At 42.3% G+C, this 16,247-nt stretch overlaps 1 protein-coding gene across 3 annotated transcripts in view; it reads right to left on the bottom strand.

Moving 5' to 3' along the window:
• The window catches only part of EXOC4 (exocyst complex component 4), a 754,902-nt gene that overhangs the window by 657,620 nt on the left and 81,035 nt on the right, over positions 1-16,247 (bottom strand). For all 3 annotated transcript variants that reach the window (XM_047842944.1, XM_047842959.1, XM_047842952.1), the window contains exon 6: positions 15,094-15,337. In XM_047842944.1, coding sequence (XP_047698900.1) covers positions 15,094-15,337 — 244 coding nt within the window. The remainder of the gene's footprint in view (positions 1-15,093; positions 15,338-16,247) is intronic.

Here is a 16,247-nt window from a genome sequence, read left to right as displayed (position 1 = left end):
ACGCACGCTTTGCGAAAGGCGCACCATTCCTCACCAACATATGCACTCCTTAAAAAAGAAAGACCACTCCCTCCCGATGCGCCGAAGAACAAGAGAGATTGGGAATCACTCACATAAATAGGACATAAATCCACACTGATCTGGCTCAATTTAAAGCCGGCAGAAATCAACTGAAACAAGTTAATATTCACAGACACTCTCCAACTGCCCACACAACACGAGATGGAGAAAACACGTCTTTTGCCTTCCGCTGCAGATATACTCAGGGTCACCCAAACACACAGAGCCCCGCTGAAATCATTCCCTACTCCCACCACAAAATTTAAATAAATAAGAGAAATAAGACATTACACTGCAGATAGTTCAGCTGCTTAAATCGTATCAGGCTCAAGGCTTCACCACTGATCTAAAAGACAAAAGAATAGACAGAATCAATAAACTACCAGAGACTCCTTAGACCGAACTCAACGAGAAAAGGTCTCTTATACGAAGACGCCCAACAATGTCAGAGATTAAAATTTCAATTAATTGCAATTTCTACCCTTCAGAAGAAAAGAACACACATTCTCTCTCACACACACACCACAGAGGTTATGTCTGGAGCCACAGAATAGGATGCTATAACGGCAACACGACATCACAGCGGGTGAAGGAACATGTTAATCCCGGGATGGCAAGACAGTATAAATGCCACTGAGAACTGTGGACTTGAAGCCTGCTCTCTGCTGCACGTCCGTGGGACCTTCAACACGTCATGCAGGCCTTCCCAATCGCAGGCTCCTCAAACGCAAACTTCTTCGATTACCATTTCCTAATCACAGGTGGTTGAGAATTACATGCAAAAACTATGCAAAAGTATACTCAAAAAGCAACCCCGGAGGCTCCTGGGTGCCTCAGTCAGTTAAGGGTCCAGCTCTCGGTTGCGGCTCGGGTCACGATCTCACAGTTTGTGTGACTGAGCCCTGCATCAGGCTCTGCGCTGACAGAGCAGAGCCTGCTTGGGATTCTCTCTACCTCTCTCTCTCTGTCTCTGCCCCTCCCCTGTCTCTCTCTCCATCTCTCTCCATCCCTCCCCTGCTCATTCTGTCTCTCACTGCCCCTCCGCTGCACTCACTCTCTGTCTCAAAATAAATAAACTTAAAAAGAAAAACAAACCTAAAACAACATAAACTATTTTCTGTACCTTTAACAGTCACCATCTGGAGGGGGTGGGACGTGCAGAAGACACAAGAGATGCTCCAGATGTTTCCATGGCCCAGCTGCGTCTCTGTCCCTCCCACAGCTCAGTTAGTAAAACCCGGCTTGTATTCCGTGACATGTTCCAGCATGATCCCAATAAAACTCCCTCTTTAATTTAGTTGGAGTTGGGGTCTGTCACTGGTAACTAATGGAGGCCTAACTCACAGAATAAGAGCCAATTCCTTCATTCCTCTGGGATTCTATAATCCCTCCAAAAAGAGATGCTCCCAATGGACGGAGAGAAGTGACAAAATAGTGACACGCACGGCCTCCCAGACTAGAAAGTAAGGACAGAGTCCTTGGTTAATGCTTCCTTATAACGACCCGCCTCCCCCAACACATGGCCCAATGCCTAGAATGGAAACAGTCGAATGTTGTGGGTGCCCCGGCTCAGGGGTAAAGGAATGAGCAGTTTAGAAGGTAGCAATATTAGGAGAAGTCTAGGATCAGAGACACTGACCAGGGGTCCTCTGCATGGGGCTGGTGGCTAAAGGTGTCACAATGGAAGCAAGCTCTGAAACAGCAGGGCTGGAATAGGAGGGGAAAGAGAATGATGACCACAGGGGACGAGGGCCATGACAAAGACCACTACGCCCACCACAGACAGACACACTGATCCCATGCTGGGCACTGTGCACAGTGCTGTGCTTGGATTAGCTCATTTAAACCTTTGGATGACCCCGTGAGGAAGGTACCGCTTTTATCCACATATTACGGACCAGGAGACTACAACACAGATAAGGTGCAAGCAAAGCCCTCGGTTGTAGAGGATGTTCCTTTTCAGGGGTATTAGAAAAAAAAAAGGAAGTCATTTTTCAAAAGAGGCCAAAGAGGTATCAGTACTGTACAAGGCCAACCGGGCTGGAAAGAGTGTCAGTAGAACAGTCTATACCTGCCTCTACCTTCTCACTGCAAACTGGCTTCTGTCCCCGGCACGCTACTAAAACAACTCTTGCAGAAGTCTCCCACATTCATTTTGCTCCATCTCATAGACACCCTTTCTTTAAATACGTACAGCACTGGTTTCTACGGACTACTCTCAATCCTCCTGGAAACACCGCCTCCCACTGGTCCACAACGCGATACCCCTCGGCTCTCCTCCTCCCTCTGGTTGCTCCTCCTCGGGAACCTCTTCCTCTCCTGAATGGCTGTGCACTCCTCTCAATCCTCACACTCTCTCTGGGTGAGCTCGCTCCGCACGGCCTTCACTTTCCCACCTACTAACGATGCCTAAACCCATCTTCTGGCCAGTTCACTCTCCTGAGCTCTGGACCTCAAACCTCACAGGTCTCAAACAGAACTCATCCTATCGCTCCCCAAACCTACTCCTCCGCGGCCCCTACACCAGTGAATGGTACCACTTGCCCCAGCAAATCACCCTCACCTCCTTTCCTCCCCCAGATCCAATCAGTGACCACGTTCCTCTACTTCTACTCCTGTGCTATCTCTCAGATGGACCACAGTGCTCCAATGCCACTGCTACCCTACTAATGCAGGCCATACCATCCACAAAAACAGCCTTCAAACTGGTCTGCTTTCCTCCGGTCCTTCCCTCCCCCTCTCTAGACTGTATACTAATAGAGGGTAAGAACTGTGTCCAATTTATCACTGTATTCCAATATTTACCATAATGTTCAGCATATGATAGGCAGTATGTATTTGTTGAAAGAATGAAAAAAATGAGCTCCAGCAGGTCGGGGAGAGAGGGAGAGAGGCCTGATTATAGATAACAAGGTGAGGAAACACGTGTTACGAATTATAATCTCCTGGTTTTATTTTTTATGTTTTATAGCCTCCTAGTTTTAGAAGCCCACGATAAAAAAAAATATTCCACATGTGACTATCCTCTCAAAAAGATAACCTTACCAACCTTAACATGAGAATCAAAAGAAGTATAGTTCAAGCTGAAAGATACACGCACTCAGAGCTAACATTAATAATACTGTAATAAAATCCATTTTGTGTTAAAAAAGAAAAAAGAAACACATAAGTGCCAAGTTGAAGAAAGCGCTTGTTATTCAAACATACATGCGATGTACCTGGCAGGTTTTTAAAACAGCCCTCTCATAAGTAACATGTTACTTATTTCCCGATCTTGCACTAACCTCCCACCTGCAGCCACCCCAATCTGTGTCATCGCCAAGAAACAGAAGGAGAAAATGTGGAGGAACAGGTACAGTTGCAAGGGGCAAGAAGTGTCTATGGTCTAGAGCTGGATCATCAAGCTGTGAAAAATGCTCAACATTTAAGGTGAGATACGACTATCTGAATCTAAACTTAACATCCAGGGAACCTTGAATTAGTCATTTGGCTGGAAAACCCATGCCTGCAGCCAAGAAGCTGCCTTACTCGGTCACGAAGCAGACACACACACGAGGTAGAAAATCGGTTCCGTTCTACTACTTATCTGCAGAGACTTTAATATCAGGGTTCTGCATTTTCCCACTGACAGACCAAGGCAAACACCACAGAGTATTTATTTTCCTACCACTATGCTCTAAAAGATAAGAAGAGACTGAACTCGGAGCCTAGGTCTTACATGAAAAAGGAAAAGAAATTGATCATCAATTATTTCCTATCAAAACGGTCTCAGTTTTACATGTCTCTACCTCACATACACAGTTTCATAATAGGCTTGGCTGAACTAGCAGTTTTCTTTTCAAACAGGACAGAGACCCCTATTTAATCTTCAGGGTTATCTAATGCCTACTTTTAAAGGCAGAGATAAGTTTTGCCACTTATTAATAACAATCTTCATGTAAAAAGAAGTTACTATTTGAGGAGTGCTGACTAATTCTCCATCTGTGCAATGAAAAGAACGGGAAAAACCATTAGCAACATAGAAAGACACGGAGCAGAAGTAAGAACACTGAGCTGGGCCCCAGCTCTGGCGACTCTCCTCCTGTGTCACTTCCCTGTCAAGTTGGCCTCTTGTGCTCGGTTTCTGAACTCTCAGTACACAAGCGCAAATGAATTTTTAATTCTAACAGAGGGCAAACTAATGACTAAAATTAGAAAACAGACCCAGGCCTTCTTCCTTTTAATTAAAGTATCAGGGTCATTTTTTCCACAGCCTTTCCCAGGATAACCTCCTCGGTTGCAGGTGCTGGGAATGCTGGAAGCCACTTGCACAAGAGTGAAACTAGATCACGATCTCACACCGTACGCAAACATCAACTCTAAATGGGTTAAAGACCTGAACGTAGACCTGAAACCATAAAACTCTTAGGAAAAAACAGAGGTAAGCGCTTTGACATCAATCAGCCTTGGCAACGATTTTTTGGATCTGACACCACAAGCAAAGGCAGCAAAAATGAAAACATACAAGTGGGACTACATCAAATTAAAAAGTTTCAGCACGGCAAAGGAAACCCCCAGCAAAATGAGAAGCTGCCTACAGGATAGAACAAAATATGTGTAAATGACACATCTGATAAAGAGTTAATATCTAAGATTTTGGGGCGCCTGAGTGGCTTAGTCAGTTGAGCATTTGACCCTTGATATCAGCTCAGGTTGTGATCTCGCCTCGCGGTCATGAGATCAAGCCCTATGTTGGGCTCTGCAGTCAGGCTTCCTGGGATTCTCTCTCCCTCTCTCTCTCTCTGCCCTTCCCCCACTCATTCTCTCTCTCTCCTTCCCTCCCTCTGCTTCTGCCTCCTCTCCCCTGCTTACTCTCCCTCTGTAAGATAAAAAAAATTCAAATAAGGGGCGCCTGGGTGGCTCAGTCGGTTGAGCGTCCGACTTCAGCTCAGGTCACAATCCCGCGGTCCATGGGTTCGAGCCCTGCATTGGGCTCTGGGCTGATGGCTGAGAGCCTGGAGCCTGCTTCCGATTCTGTGTCTCCCTCTCTCTCTGCCCCTCCCCCGTTCATGCTCTGTCTCTCTCTGTCTCAAAAATAAAAACGTTAAAAAAAATTTTTTTTTAAATAAATAAATAAAAATTCAAATAAATAAATAAAAATAAGCAGAGAGCTAAATATTAAGACATTTTTCCAAAGAAGACATATAAATGACCAAAAGGTACATAAAATGGTGCTCAACATTACTCATCACCAGGGAAACGCAAATCAAAACCACAATGAGATACCACACCTGACACCTGTCAGAATGGCCTTTAACAAATGACAACAAGAAAACAAAAACAAAAAAATATGAAAAATAGTATGAGAAATAGTATGAGGGCTTCTCAACAATTTAAAAATACAACTACCACATGATCGAGCAATTCCACATCCGAGTATCTATCCCAAAGGAAATGAAAACAGGATCTCAAAAAGATGTCTGAGCTCTCATCGTCACTGCAGTGCTGCTCACAACAGCTAAGACAGGACAACTTCAGTGTCCATCAATGGATGAACGGATAAAGAAGATGCAGTGTGTGTGTGTGTGTGTGTGTGTGTGTGTGTGTGTGCACATTCAACAGAATATGTTTTTGTGATGAGAAAGAGGGACATCCTGTCATCTGTGACAACCCTCATAATACTTGAGGGTACTATGATAAGTGAAATAAGTCCAACAAACACAAATACTGTACATTCTCACATATGTGGAATCTAAAAAAGCCAAACTCAAAGAAACAGACTGGAATGGTATCTGCCAGGGGCTAGGGGTAGAGAAAATGGGGTGACGGTCAAATAGTATAAACTTCCAGCTCCAAGATGAGTTAAGTTCTGGGTAGCTAATGTATAGAAGGTGACTGTAGTTAATGCCATATTATACACATGAAAATAGCCAAGGGTGGATCTTAAGCTCTGACCACAAAAAGGAAAATGGTATTTAATTGATGTGATACAGCTGTTAGCTAATGCTACAATGATAGTCATTTTTGCAACATATGAGGGTGTCCTTATATATTGTTCTACATCTTAAATTTATGCCATGTTGTAGGTCAACTACACCTCACTAAAGCTAGGGGGAAAGCACCTCTCCCCCATTCCAAAATAATATTCATCAGAGTGGAACAATAGAAAAGTTATCCATAAAGCCACTTCTCAGCGATACCTGAAGATGCTAGGTGTGTATTTTTAGTACAAGAATGTGCAAGGTCTCTAGGGGAGTTACTCACGTATCTAAGTCATCTGTTTAATTCTCACGCGAGCTAATTAAGACCCATTTACTCTGTGGCTGCTGATCATACTTCCTAACATGTCCAGCTATCTCTGAGAGGCCTGTCATTGATCACCACGGGGGGTCGGGGGGGGGGGGGGGGGCGGGGAGAATGGATACGTCAGTGCAAATACCGCCTTTCTCCCGTGGAAAAACAAAATCAGCCCAGGAAGGGGTCAGGAGCATCATCTTTACGTAAGACAGAAGGCAAACTTGCACAATGAAAAGACAGTGCTTGCACTCCTCTTTCTACCACCACCAACTGCTGAGTTATTTGAGCGTTCCCATTTCCTTGGGCAAATCTGGGATTAATAATAATGTCCCTACCTGTGATGACGCCAATAGTGAGGCTCACTCAGGTGAGATACCGGATGACAAACTGCTTTGCGAAGCATAAATGCCACCAAACTACCAACCGGTGTGATATCTGTAATGTTATAAAGAGTGTTCTCGGGGTGCCTGGGTGGCGCAGTCGGTTAAGCGTCCGACTTCAGCCAGGTCACGATCCCGCGGTCCGTGAGTTCGAGCCCCGCGTCGGGCTCTGGGCTGATGGCTCGGAGCCTGGAGCCTGTTTCTGATTCTGTGTCTCCCTCTCTCTCTGTCCCTCCCCCGTTCATGCTCTGTCTCTCTCTGTCCCAAAAATAAATAAAAAACGTTGAAAAAAAAATTTAAAAAAAAAAAAGAGTGTTCTCAAACTTTGGCATGCATGAGAATTACCTAAGGCAAGACTCCTGTGGGCCCTGCACCCAGAGATTCCAATTTAATCACCCCTCCCTTCTAACTTTCAAATGGCATTGGTGATGCTGATCTTGCGGTATGCAGTGTAGGGATTTTTTTTAAATAATTCACAGCCTCTTATTTAAAAATCACCTTTTTGGCAACTTTTTCTTATTCATTCATTGAATTTCTTGGGCATTTAATATGTGCTCAGCCCTATATTAGGCTGCAAACACAAAGTTAAGCCCCCTTTTACAAAAATCACAATCCGATGTGATTAGAGACCGTGATAATGGAATGGGCCAGGAGTTAGAAGAGCCCATAAGGTGTGACATCCCAAGGGATACCACCGTCAACATCAGCGAGGAAAGACTGTCATTTGACACAAGTGTTTTGTCCGTGTGTTTCTTCAACGAAAGACCTAATGTCAGTTTGAATGTGGAATACCTTCCATCGAACACCAAGTGCACAGAAAATAAGACCTAAGGCAGCTCCCACTATCTGCCACATAGAGGAGTGGTCCTGACGCAGCGTGATGGCTATCACCTAAATGTTATCAATATCCCATGAAACAGATTTTACCCGTCATCCCTACAACTGGCATGACCCCTAATTTGACCCTGCAAACCCTACAAAACAAGAGAAATCCAAAGCAGCTTTTGTTTTTATTACCCTGACAAATATAAAGATGTAAACGATGTGACATTAAGCCCTGTCCCATTTAGCCAAACATGTTTACAAGAGAGTCATGAACATTACTAACTCACCTGATATGTTATGAAGCTATTACCAATTTATTTATTAAGTCTTACTAGAACCTACAGAGGTTTGGAACCAGTACCATGATCCGTGGTAATAAAGTTTATGTTTTAGTTAACAATTGGTATATTAAGTCCCACATGTAAAGAATTAACTCCTTTCATCTGTTCTAAAAATATTGCAATAAAGCTGCAGGGGATATATTCTAGTCGAAGAATAGTGGGATTTCTTCTGTATGTCGCTAGTTCATCCTATCTATCCATCCTTCAGTGTTTAACAGTTGAGTATATTTAAAGCATGTTCTCACTGATATGTGTAATCAAAAGGAGAGATTTAATCAAATGATACCATAATCACTGAAGTTAAATTTACTTGCTTCCCGCTTGCTTTGATTCGAATTAACTACTCATCTAAATTACATCAAGGCCCTCCCTGATTCCAAGCATGTCCAGGTGCTACGTGTGGTGCCCGGGAATGGCCTCAAGCAGCCACAAGGACAAATGCCTGACCTTGCTGCAACGCTGCTCCGAATGACTTTTCGGTCGAATACAATGACCAATCCCACATAATCCTACATTTCAGATACTTAGGAGAAGAACTACTAATAGAGAAATAAAAAATGAAAGGCAATGCTACTTCTTTAAAAAAAGAAACATATGCCTGACTCTAGCCACAGATCTGAATGAACCATGAGAAGTGTTACATTTGTCTTTTCATAAACACTGCATTTGAACGACAAAACTAATCTTGGGGACTGAGCCTTTAGACTTCCTTATAGACAGAATTACTGTGTAAGGATGCCCTATTGCATCAGTATGCCCTCATTCCAAGTTCTGACCTCTGAGTTTTAAAAATATTCTTAAAGCTTATTTTTTTTTAGCTTTTAGAGAAGTAACTCAATGATTTATGCAAACCTCCCAGGCTTCACTGACTGACAAACCAGGGGGGAAAAAAATAGTTTTAGGAAATGAGGCAAATACCAACCTTGAAAAAAAAACATGACTATAAAGTAAATGGTTCAGTGTTAGAATTATTCTGCAAACATTCAGCTCACACTCACAATCAATTACATGGCAGATACATAGAAGACACAAATGAAAGGGGGCATACAGCCCATTATAATACAGTTCATTAGGGGCGCCTGGGTGGCGCAGTCGGTTAAGCGCCCAACTTCAGCCAGGTCACGATCTCGTGGTCCGTGAGTTCGAGCCCCGCATCAGGCTCTGGGCTGATGGCTCGGAGCCTGGAGCCTGTTTCCGATTCTGTGTCTCCATCTCTCTCTGCCCCTCCCCCGTTCATGCTCTGTCTCTCTCTGTCCCAAAAATAAATAAAAACGTTGAAAAAAAATTTTATAATACAGTTCATTAGTGTTATATCAGCTTAAAAGTGGTGTGGCCACTCCTTCAGATTCCAGATGTATCAAAGACATAAATATTAAAAATGAGAGTACATTAAGTACCAGAAAAAAGTTGAGAAATTTTACTTACACTCAAAGAGTGGGGAATATCTAAGTTTAACACAAAACTCAGAAGGTTTGAAAGAAAACACTGATAAATACAGCCTCACTGAAACAAAAACTGTAATATATAATGCCTACATGGCCAGATATCATAAACAAAGTCAAAGGAGAAAAAGTGAGGGGAAATTATAAAATAAATCTCAAGAAACGAGTTTTCTTAATAAATAAAGAGTTCCCACAAGTCAGTAATAATAATAATAATAATAATAATAATAATAAATACCAGAAAAGTAGATAGTTTGCTGAAAAGGAATAAACATTATTTGAACTCTGTATTATTAAAAATTACAAATTTTAAAAAGGAAAAAGAACAGGAAAATAAACCACCCTGTATCTAGAACACTACTTCAGGAAATATCATTTACAGCTAATAATATATTATCTGTATCTCCACCCACTCTCAATTCAGATTATTTTGAAGTAATATATTCAGATACAACCCAGGTATCATAACAAAAAATTTTTTTACACAAATGTCAAGTTCAACCTCACTCATATTAACAACAACAAAAAAAATGCAAATCAAAACCACCTTGGAAATACCATTTCACCTATCAGCTTGGCAAAGATAAAAAAAAAGTTTGATAATACAATCTGTTGGCAAGGGACTATAGAAACTCTCAAACATTGCACGACATGAAAACTTGGTATTAAGAAAAGCACACTGGCAATAATTATCAAAATCGTATCAACCACAGAGGTCAGCACAAACTTTGAAAATGCTCTATGGAGAATCTAGCTGCTTTCCTTCTCCCATCTTCTATATGGATGCCAAGAAACTGCACCACTGGAAGCCCAACTGATAGGTGCTATCAGTGAAAAGAGCTTGAAAACAACTATTATAAAACACAGGAGCTGCCTCACTTTATCTGAAACCACACAAGAAACACCTCAGTGCCCACTTAGCCAGACCAGGTCAGGTGTCCGTGGTTATACACTCTCACGGCACACTCTGTTCTTCCTCTACAGCACTTCACACAGTTTGTAATAATATACTTACTGAAAGGTTCTTTGACTAATGCCTTTACTTCCCTCTAGACTTTAAATTCTATAAGGACAGGGACTATGTCTTATTTGTTTGGCATTTTATCCCAGTGTCTGGTCCATGGTACATATTCAGTACACGTGGAATTCACGCTTTCGTTCAACAAATATTCACTATGGGTCAAGTGGGTACTGTGATACTTTCTGGAAATAAGGTGATAGGGCTCTGAGCAAGGCAAATCCGTTCTCCCTCAAGGCTTCCATTCTAGAAGCAGTCAGAAAATAACCAAACACACACAGCCACACACATACATCATAAAAGGTAATCTAACGGTCACGATCCAGTCGGCCTGCCAACAAGTATTACATTTTTCCATACTGATACCCCCAGTAGGCATTTTCATTTTTAATGATTTTTTTCTGATGAAAATAACTTTAGTACTTTAATTCTTAAATAATGAATTTATTTCTTACTAGACTTCCTAACAGTTACAAAATAGAGGGGGGGAGATCTACAACCTTATTATCCAAACACAACTACTTTTAGCGTTAAAGCAGATTTCTTTCCCGTGTCTTCCACAAACCTTTCTTTCCTATCAGAGTGAGCACAGAATATGCAATGTTCTCTTTAGCTCTCTTTAGATCAGACACTGAAGCTCCCTTCATTCGTAACCAAGATGGAGGAACACGGCAAAAGGACCTTCCAAAAGGAAAAAAGGTCTCCATAACCCGCCACGGCTTCCACGGACTCAATCCCTCCTGCCCTCTCCAAGACCAGCAGGTTTACCAAAGTGGAGCAGCCCTCCATCGCCTCTTGCACGATCGGCTGCCTCCACATTGAAAAAGGACCATTTTCAAATAGATGGAAGAGCTGCCTCACGCACGCCAATCACTGTCTTTTCCCACATCTTTCTTTCCTCCGTCATCTTTTTTTTTTTTTTAATTTTTTAACATTTATTTATTTTTGAGAGAGAGAGAGAGAGAGAGAGAGAGAGAGAGAGCATGAGCGGGGGAGGGGCAGAGAGAGAGAAGGAGACACAGAATCTGAAGCAGGCTGCAGGCTCTGAGCAAACTGTCAGCACAGAGCCTGACACGGGGCTCGAACCCACAAACTGTGAGATCATGACGTGAGCCGAAGTCAGATGCTCAAGCGACTGAGCCACCCAGGCGCCCCTCTTTCCTCCATCGTCTTAACGTTGCACCTTTGAGAGGATTTTATTTCTTTTAGCTCTTCCTCATGCTTTTCCTATTTGTTAATTATTAAAGAACTTCTTCCAGCTTCTTAGGCTCAAAAATGATATGAAAGGCTCATGAGCTAGATTTGAGGAAAGAATCAACAATTAGGCAGCAGGAGATGGAAGAAATCGGTAAGGTGCTGCGCAGACTGGAGACCACATTCAGCATCTGAAACTGAAGACCCCGGCTGCCTTTCTGAGGAAATTATGGGTAGCGAGAGCTTCCGGGAGATTAGCAAAAAGCACATGTTGCCTTAATGTTTATATCGAGTTGGCAACAAGACCATCTGAATATTTTTCTTCAAAAGTAAGTAGAGGTGTATGGACACCACCCAGATTACGAATGAATGAAAGGAGTATCTCTCCTACACACAGACAACAGATCGTCGGGAGCGGGGGGGTCGGGAAACAAGTGGGTCACCGAAGTGATTTTTACAAACTGGCTGAGGAAGTATCCTGGCTCTCTCTGCAGGAAGTGAAACATGACCATTCAGTAGCCTGGTTCCTTCTACTTTTCCAGAAGAATAGCACACCATATAAATTCTCTTTCCATAAAGACAAATGAAAACAGGCCTGCAATGCATCACAACCAGAATATATTTAGTAAGATGATGCTGAACAATGAGACTTTTAAGAAAAGTTACAGTAATGGTGTCTTGCCTCACGGCAGCATTTATATGCTTATGATCTGAAAGAGGTTATTTCACTGGGGGGGGGTGAGGGAAAGAACGTGCATAGTGGGGAAAAAGGATTTGTGGCTCTTTTTGCCTACACCCCAACTTTAAGAAAAACAGATTCTGGTAATTTAGCATAAGATGCCCTGGATGGTAAATAATATGAAGCTTTGCGACTTGACTTCTTTCTAAGATAAATGCCACTAATACATCCCAGTACAGTTTAATGAACACAAAGTACCATGCAGGCTGCAAGGGATAATCTGACAACATCCCTTCTAAAATTTTCAGCCTCTGGAAGTAACAGTGCCAATCACTTTTGAATGACGTTCCCAAGGTCACTAATTGGTGAGTTTTAAAGCATTTGAAAGCACAGAGCCCTCACAGACTAGCATGAAACTATCAGTCGTTTGGAATCCCAGCCCAAGACTTTCATCTTTCATCTCCAAGAGGAGTGCTTCACCCCACATGTTTGCTTTCTCTGTATTATTCTCTCTCACCATAGTTTCGGCCCAGTTTTTCAGATCTGGTCATTTACAAAATGGGATCATGTGAAACACCAGAAACCAGGGCAAGCAGCTGGTTTACTTTCCAGTGTCAAATATACCCTACCCACAACAGCCTCTAAATACGAACGACAACAAAACTTAAAGAGGGTGGGGAGGAGACCCTGCTGCTGACTCATTCCTCACAGGGAAACAGTTATTATTTCCTGGGGCAGTGTGCTGAATTTCCACTTCCATAGCTGTAATTTCTACTTGTGAATTCTGGAACGGGCTTAGGAATGGAAGAGGAAGAGGTCAAAATCCTACGAAAGACACATTGCTTTTAAGGGTACTGTAATGAGATTTGCAGAAAAGTTATTGATCCGTGCCCTTTCGTTTCATTTTCAATATACCCGATAGTCATGTTATTTCCCTATGAAAGTTCAGGGTATTCATCTAGGGACTTGCAGCAACAGGGCAAATAGCAAGCCAGACCAGAATTCTGGAGTGTTCATTAGTAAGGAGGCAAAAGGTCTTCATGGAAATCCAGGCACAGGGCAAAGAAAGAAGAAAAGCAAAGTTCAATTGAGAACCATTGCCCAGCCTCTCTGGATCACAGGGTGAATCAAAGAACATGGAAGTCGAGGAAGGAGACAAGAATAAACAAACGCGTGCATTCGCATATATGTATGCATGTGATAGTTCTTGCTGGCGCTTCTTGACTAAACTCTAATCATAAGATCTCACCTAGACCAAGCAACCCTCTAAGACAGGGATTCTTTCCTTCAGATTACAGAGCTGGCATTCAAAGTCAGGTCTGCCTGACTCCAAAGCGCATGCTCATCAAAACAGGTGCTGGGAAAGGGTCTATGGCAGGAGATGGGTTAAGGATGGTTTCTTCACCAATTGCACTTCCAAATGAAGTTTAAAAGGCAACTAATTTTTGAAGACATTTAAGGCATAATCAACATCAATGTGATTTAGGTATAAAAGAATATAGAAAATGTAAATAGGTAACATTAATTTTTCCCCACAACTTAAAGTCTGGATTATTCCATACTAAGTAGGCTATTATTTCTCCTTACATTTGTTATCTGCTTTTTAAAAAAATATATATTAAAGCCCTAAGTACACACAGTAGAATTTCCTTAACAACAGGTCCACGATATTATGAGCCCTTCTACACACAGTCTGGTACCTCCCAGGGACTGACGTTATTGGAGAAACTGAGAGGACACGCTTCACTCTGCCCTCTGCTCTCACCGGAAATCATAGTTTCTATTTTTTGAAACTGATGTGCCTATTGGCAAATAGCACCACACATTAAAGAAGAAAGCATAGGACAGAGGAAAGACCATAGACCTGCCTTCAATTCCAAAGCCAGCCACTCGTTCTGTGACCTTGAGCCAATAACTAGTTTCTGAGCCCCAGTTTCCCTGGCTATACGAAGTTGTCGTTAGAATTAAATGAGATGATATAAATTGGCTTGAATACTGCTTAGTACTTAATATTCAATAATTGGTACATTTTTTTTTCATTTGAGTATTAACAATATGCTTTTTTTTAATGTTTATTTCTGAGAGAGAGAGAGAGAGAGAGAGAGAGAGAGAGAAGGGGAGGGGCAGAGAGAGAAAGAGACACAGATTTCGAAGCAGGCTCCAGGATCCCAGCTGTCAGCACAGAGTCAGACGCGGGGCTTGAACTCACAAACAAGATCATGACCTGAGCTGAATTCAGATGCTTAACTGACTGAGCCACTCAGGTACCCCAATATACGTTTTTTTAAGCTTATTTATTTAAGCAGGGGAGGGGCAGAGAGACAGACAGAGAGACTCCCAAGCTGGTCCCAAGATGTCAGTGTGGAGTCCGACGTGGGGCTCAAACTCACGAACCGTGAGATCATGACCTGAGACAAAACCAAGAGTCAGCTCTTGGTACCCCTGTAGTTAAGAAGTTTTAAAGCATATTGTTCAGGAGCACCTAGGTGGTAGTCGGGTAAGCATCCAACTCTTGCTTTCAGCTCAAGTCATGATCTCATGGTTGTGAGATCGAGCCCTGTGTCAGGCTCCAAGCTGGGTGTGGAACCTGCTTAAGATTCTCTCTCTGTCTCTCTCTCTCTGTCTCTCTCTCTCTGTCTCCCTCTCTGTCCCTCCCCAGCCGCCACGTATGCATTCTTGCTCTTAAAAACTAGACAAAAAAACCCTTCTTAATTACATCAAAACCAGCTGAATCATGCCTACTCAAGCTCTCTCACCAATCTGAGTTTGTGTGGGCTCTAACAGCCCAAGTTCAGGAAATAACACTAACAGGAGTTAGTCACCAATCCCCCATCCTAGTAAACGTACAATACACAGAGTTCTCAAAAACACTATTTACCTTGGCTGGTTCTCCACAGTGAGGTTCTCTCCTCTCTGATAGCTACTGTCTGCAACCTGGGTCGTAGACCGCTTCACAATTTGCTGTAGCTCCTGCTCCAAGCGTTCTTTGATTGCCTTAACAGTCTCTGGGATCTTCTTCAGTTTGGCCAGCCCCTTGATGAGGATGCCCATAAAAAGGGTGCTGTTCTCCTCTGGATCCAACTCCAAATCCTCCTTGATGTCCTGAAGGTTTATCTCCTTGACTGTAAAAAAAAAAAAAAAAAAAAAAAAAAATCCATTACAAGATTCAAAAACAGAATGGGCTGACTAAATGGGATCACTGCTTTGATTACTCCCTTAACGGAATCAGAGAAGATTTCTTCAACTAAATTAATAATTAAATCATTTTTACATAGTAACTAAGAATCACAAAATAACAGTTATATTCCTCAAATCATACCCATCAGTTAAAACAAGAGGTAGAAACCATTAAAAACAAGCAAATCTCCACAGAAAGTTTTCCACAGACTGCCCCATCCACAGTCAGTCAGTTCATGACACTGATGAAGCATTCACTGTTTATAAAACGCCATACTCTGGGGCGCATGGGTGGCTCAGTTGGTTAAGCATCCGACTTCGACTCAGGTCACGATCTTGCACTTTGTGAGTTCGAGCCCCGCATAGGACTCGGTGCTGACAGCTCAGAACCTGGAGCCTGCTTCGAATTCTGTGTCTCCCTCTCTCTGTTCCTCCCTTGATCACACTCCCTCCCTCCCTCCCTCTCTCTCTCAAAAATAAATAAATGTTAAAAAAAGAAAAATTTAATAAATTAATTAAATAATAAAACACCATGCTCGGTGCTGCAGGAGAATTCTAAAGAAGCAGACCATAGTCTCAGAGCTCTCACTTAATAGTTAGAAAAGATAAGTAACTTGATAAGAAGAGATTACAAGTTAATGTAGAAAGGTAAAGAAGTTAAATAAGATGAAGAAAAATAAAGGAAGAACAATACGTATCAGTGACACAAGACTCTGAGGAAAAGAGTACTAAGTAAGGAGTTTTCATAAATACAAAAGAACCACCTTCTATTTTTCTTTAAACATGGGTCTACCATAACACTCTCTGCTGTAAACAGTTCTTGCTAATCCGTGCTAGTTTTCAGAAGTCTACATC

The sequence above is a fragment of the Prionailurus viverrinus genome, chromosome A2 (genome assembly GCF_022837055.1).
Source record: "Prionailurus viverrinus isolate Anna chromosome A2, UM_Priviv_1.0, whole genome shotgun sequence".
NCBI classification, from domain to species: domain Eukaryota; kingdom Metazoa; phylum Chordata; class Mammalia; order Carnivora; family Felidae; genus Prionailurus; species Prionailurus viverrinus.
This window is presented reverse-complemented; position numbering and strand designations above follow the sequence as displayed.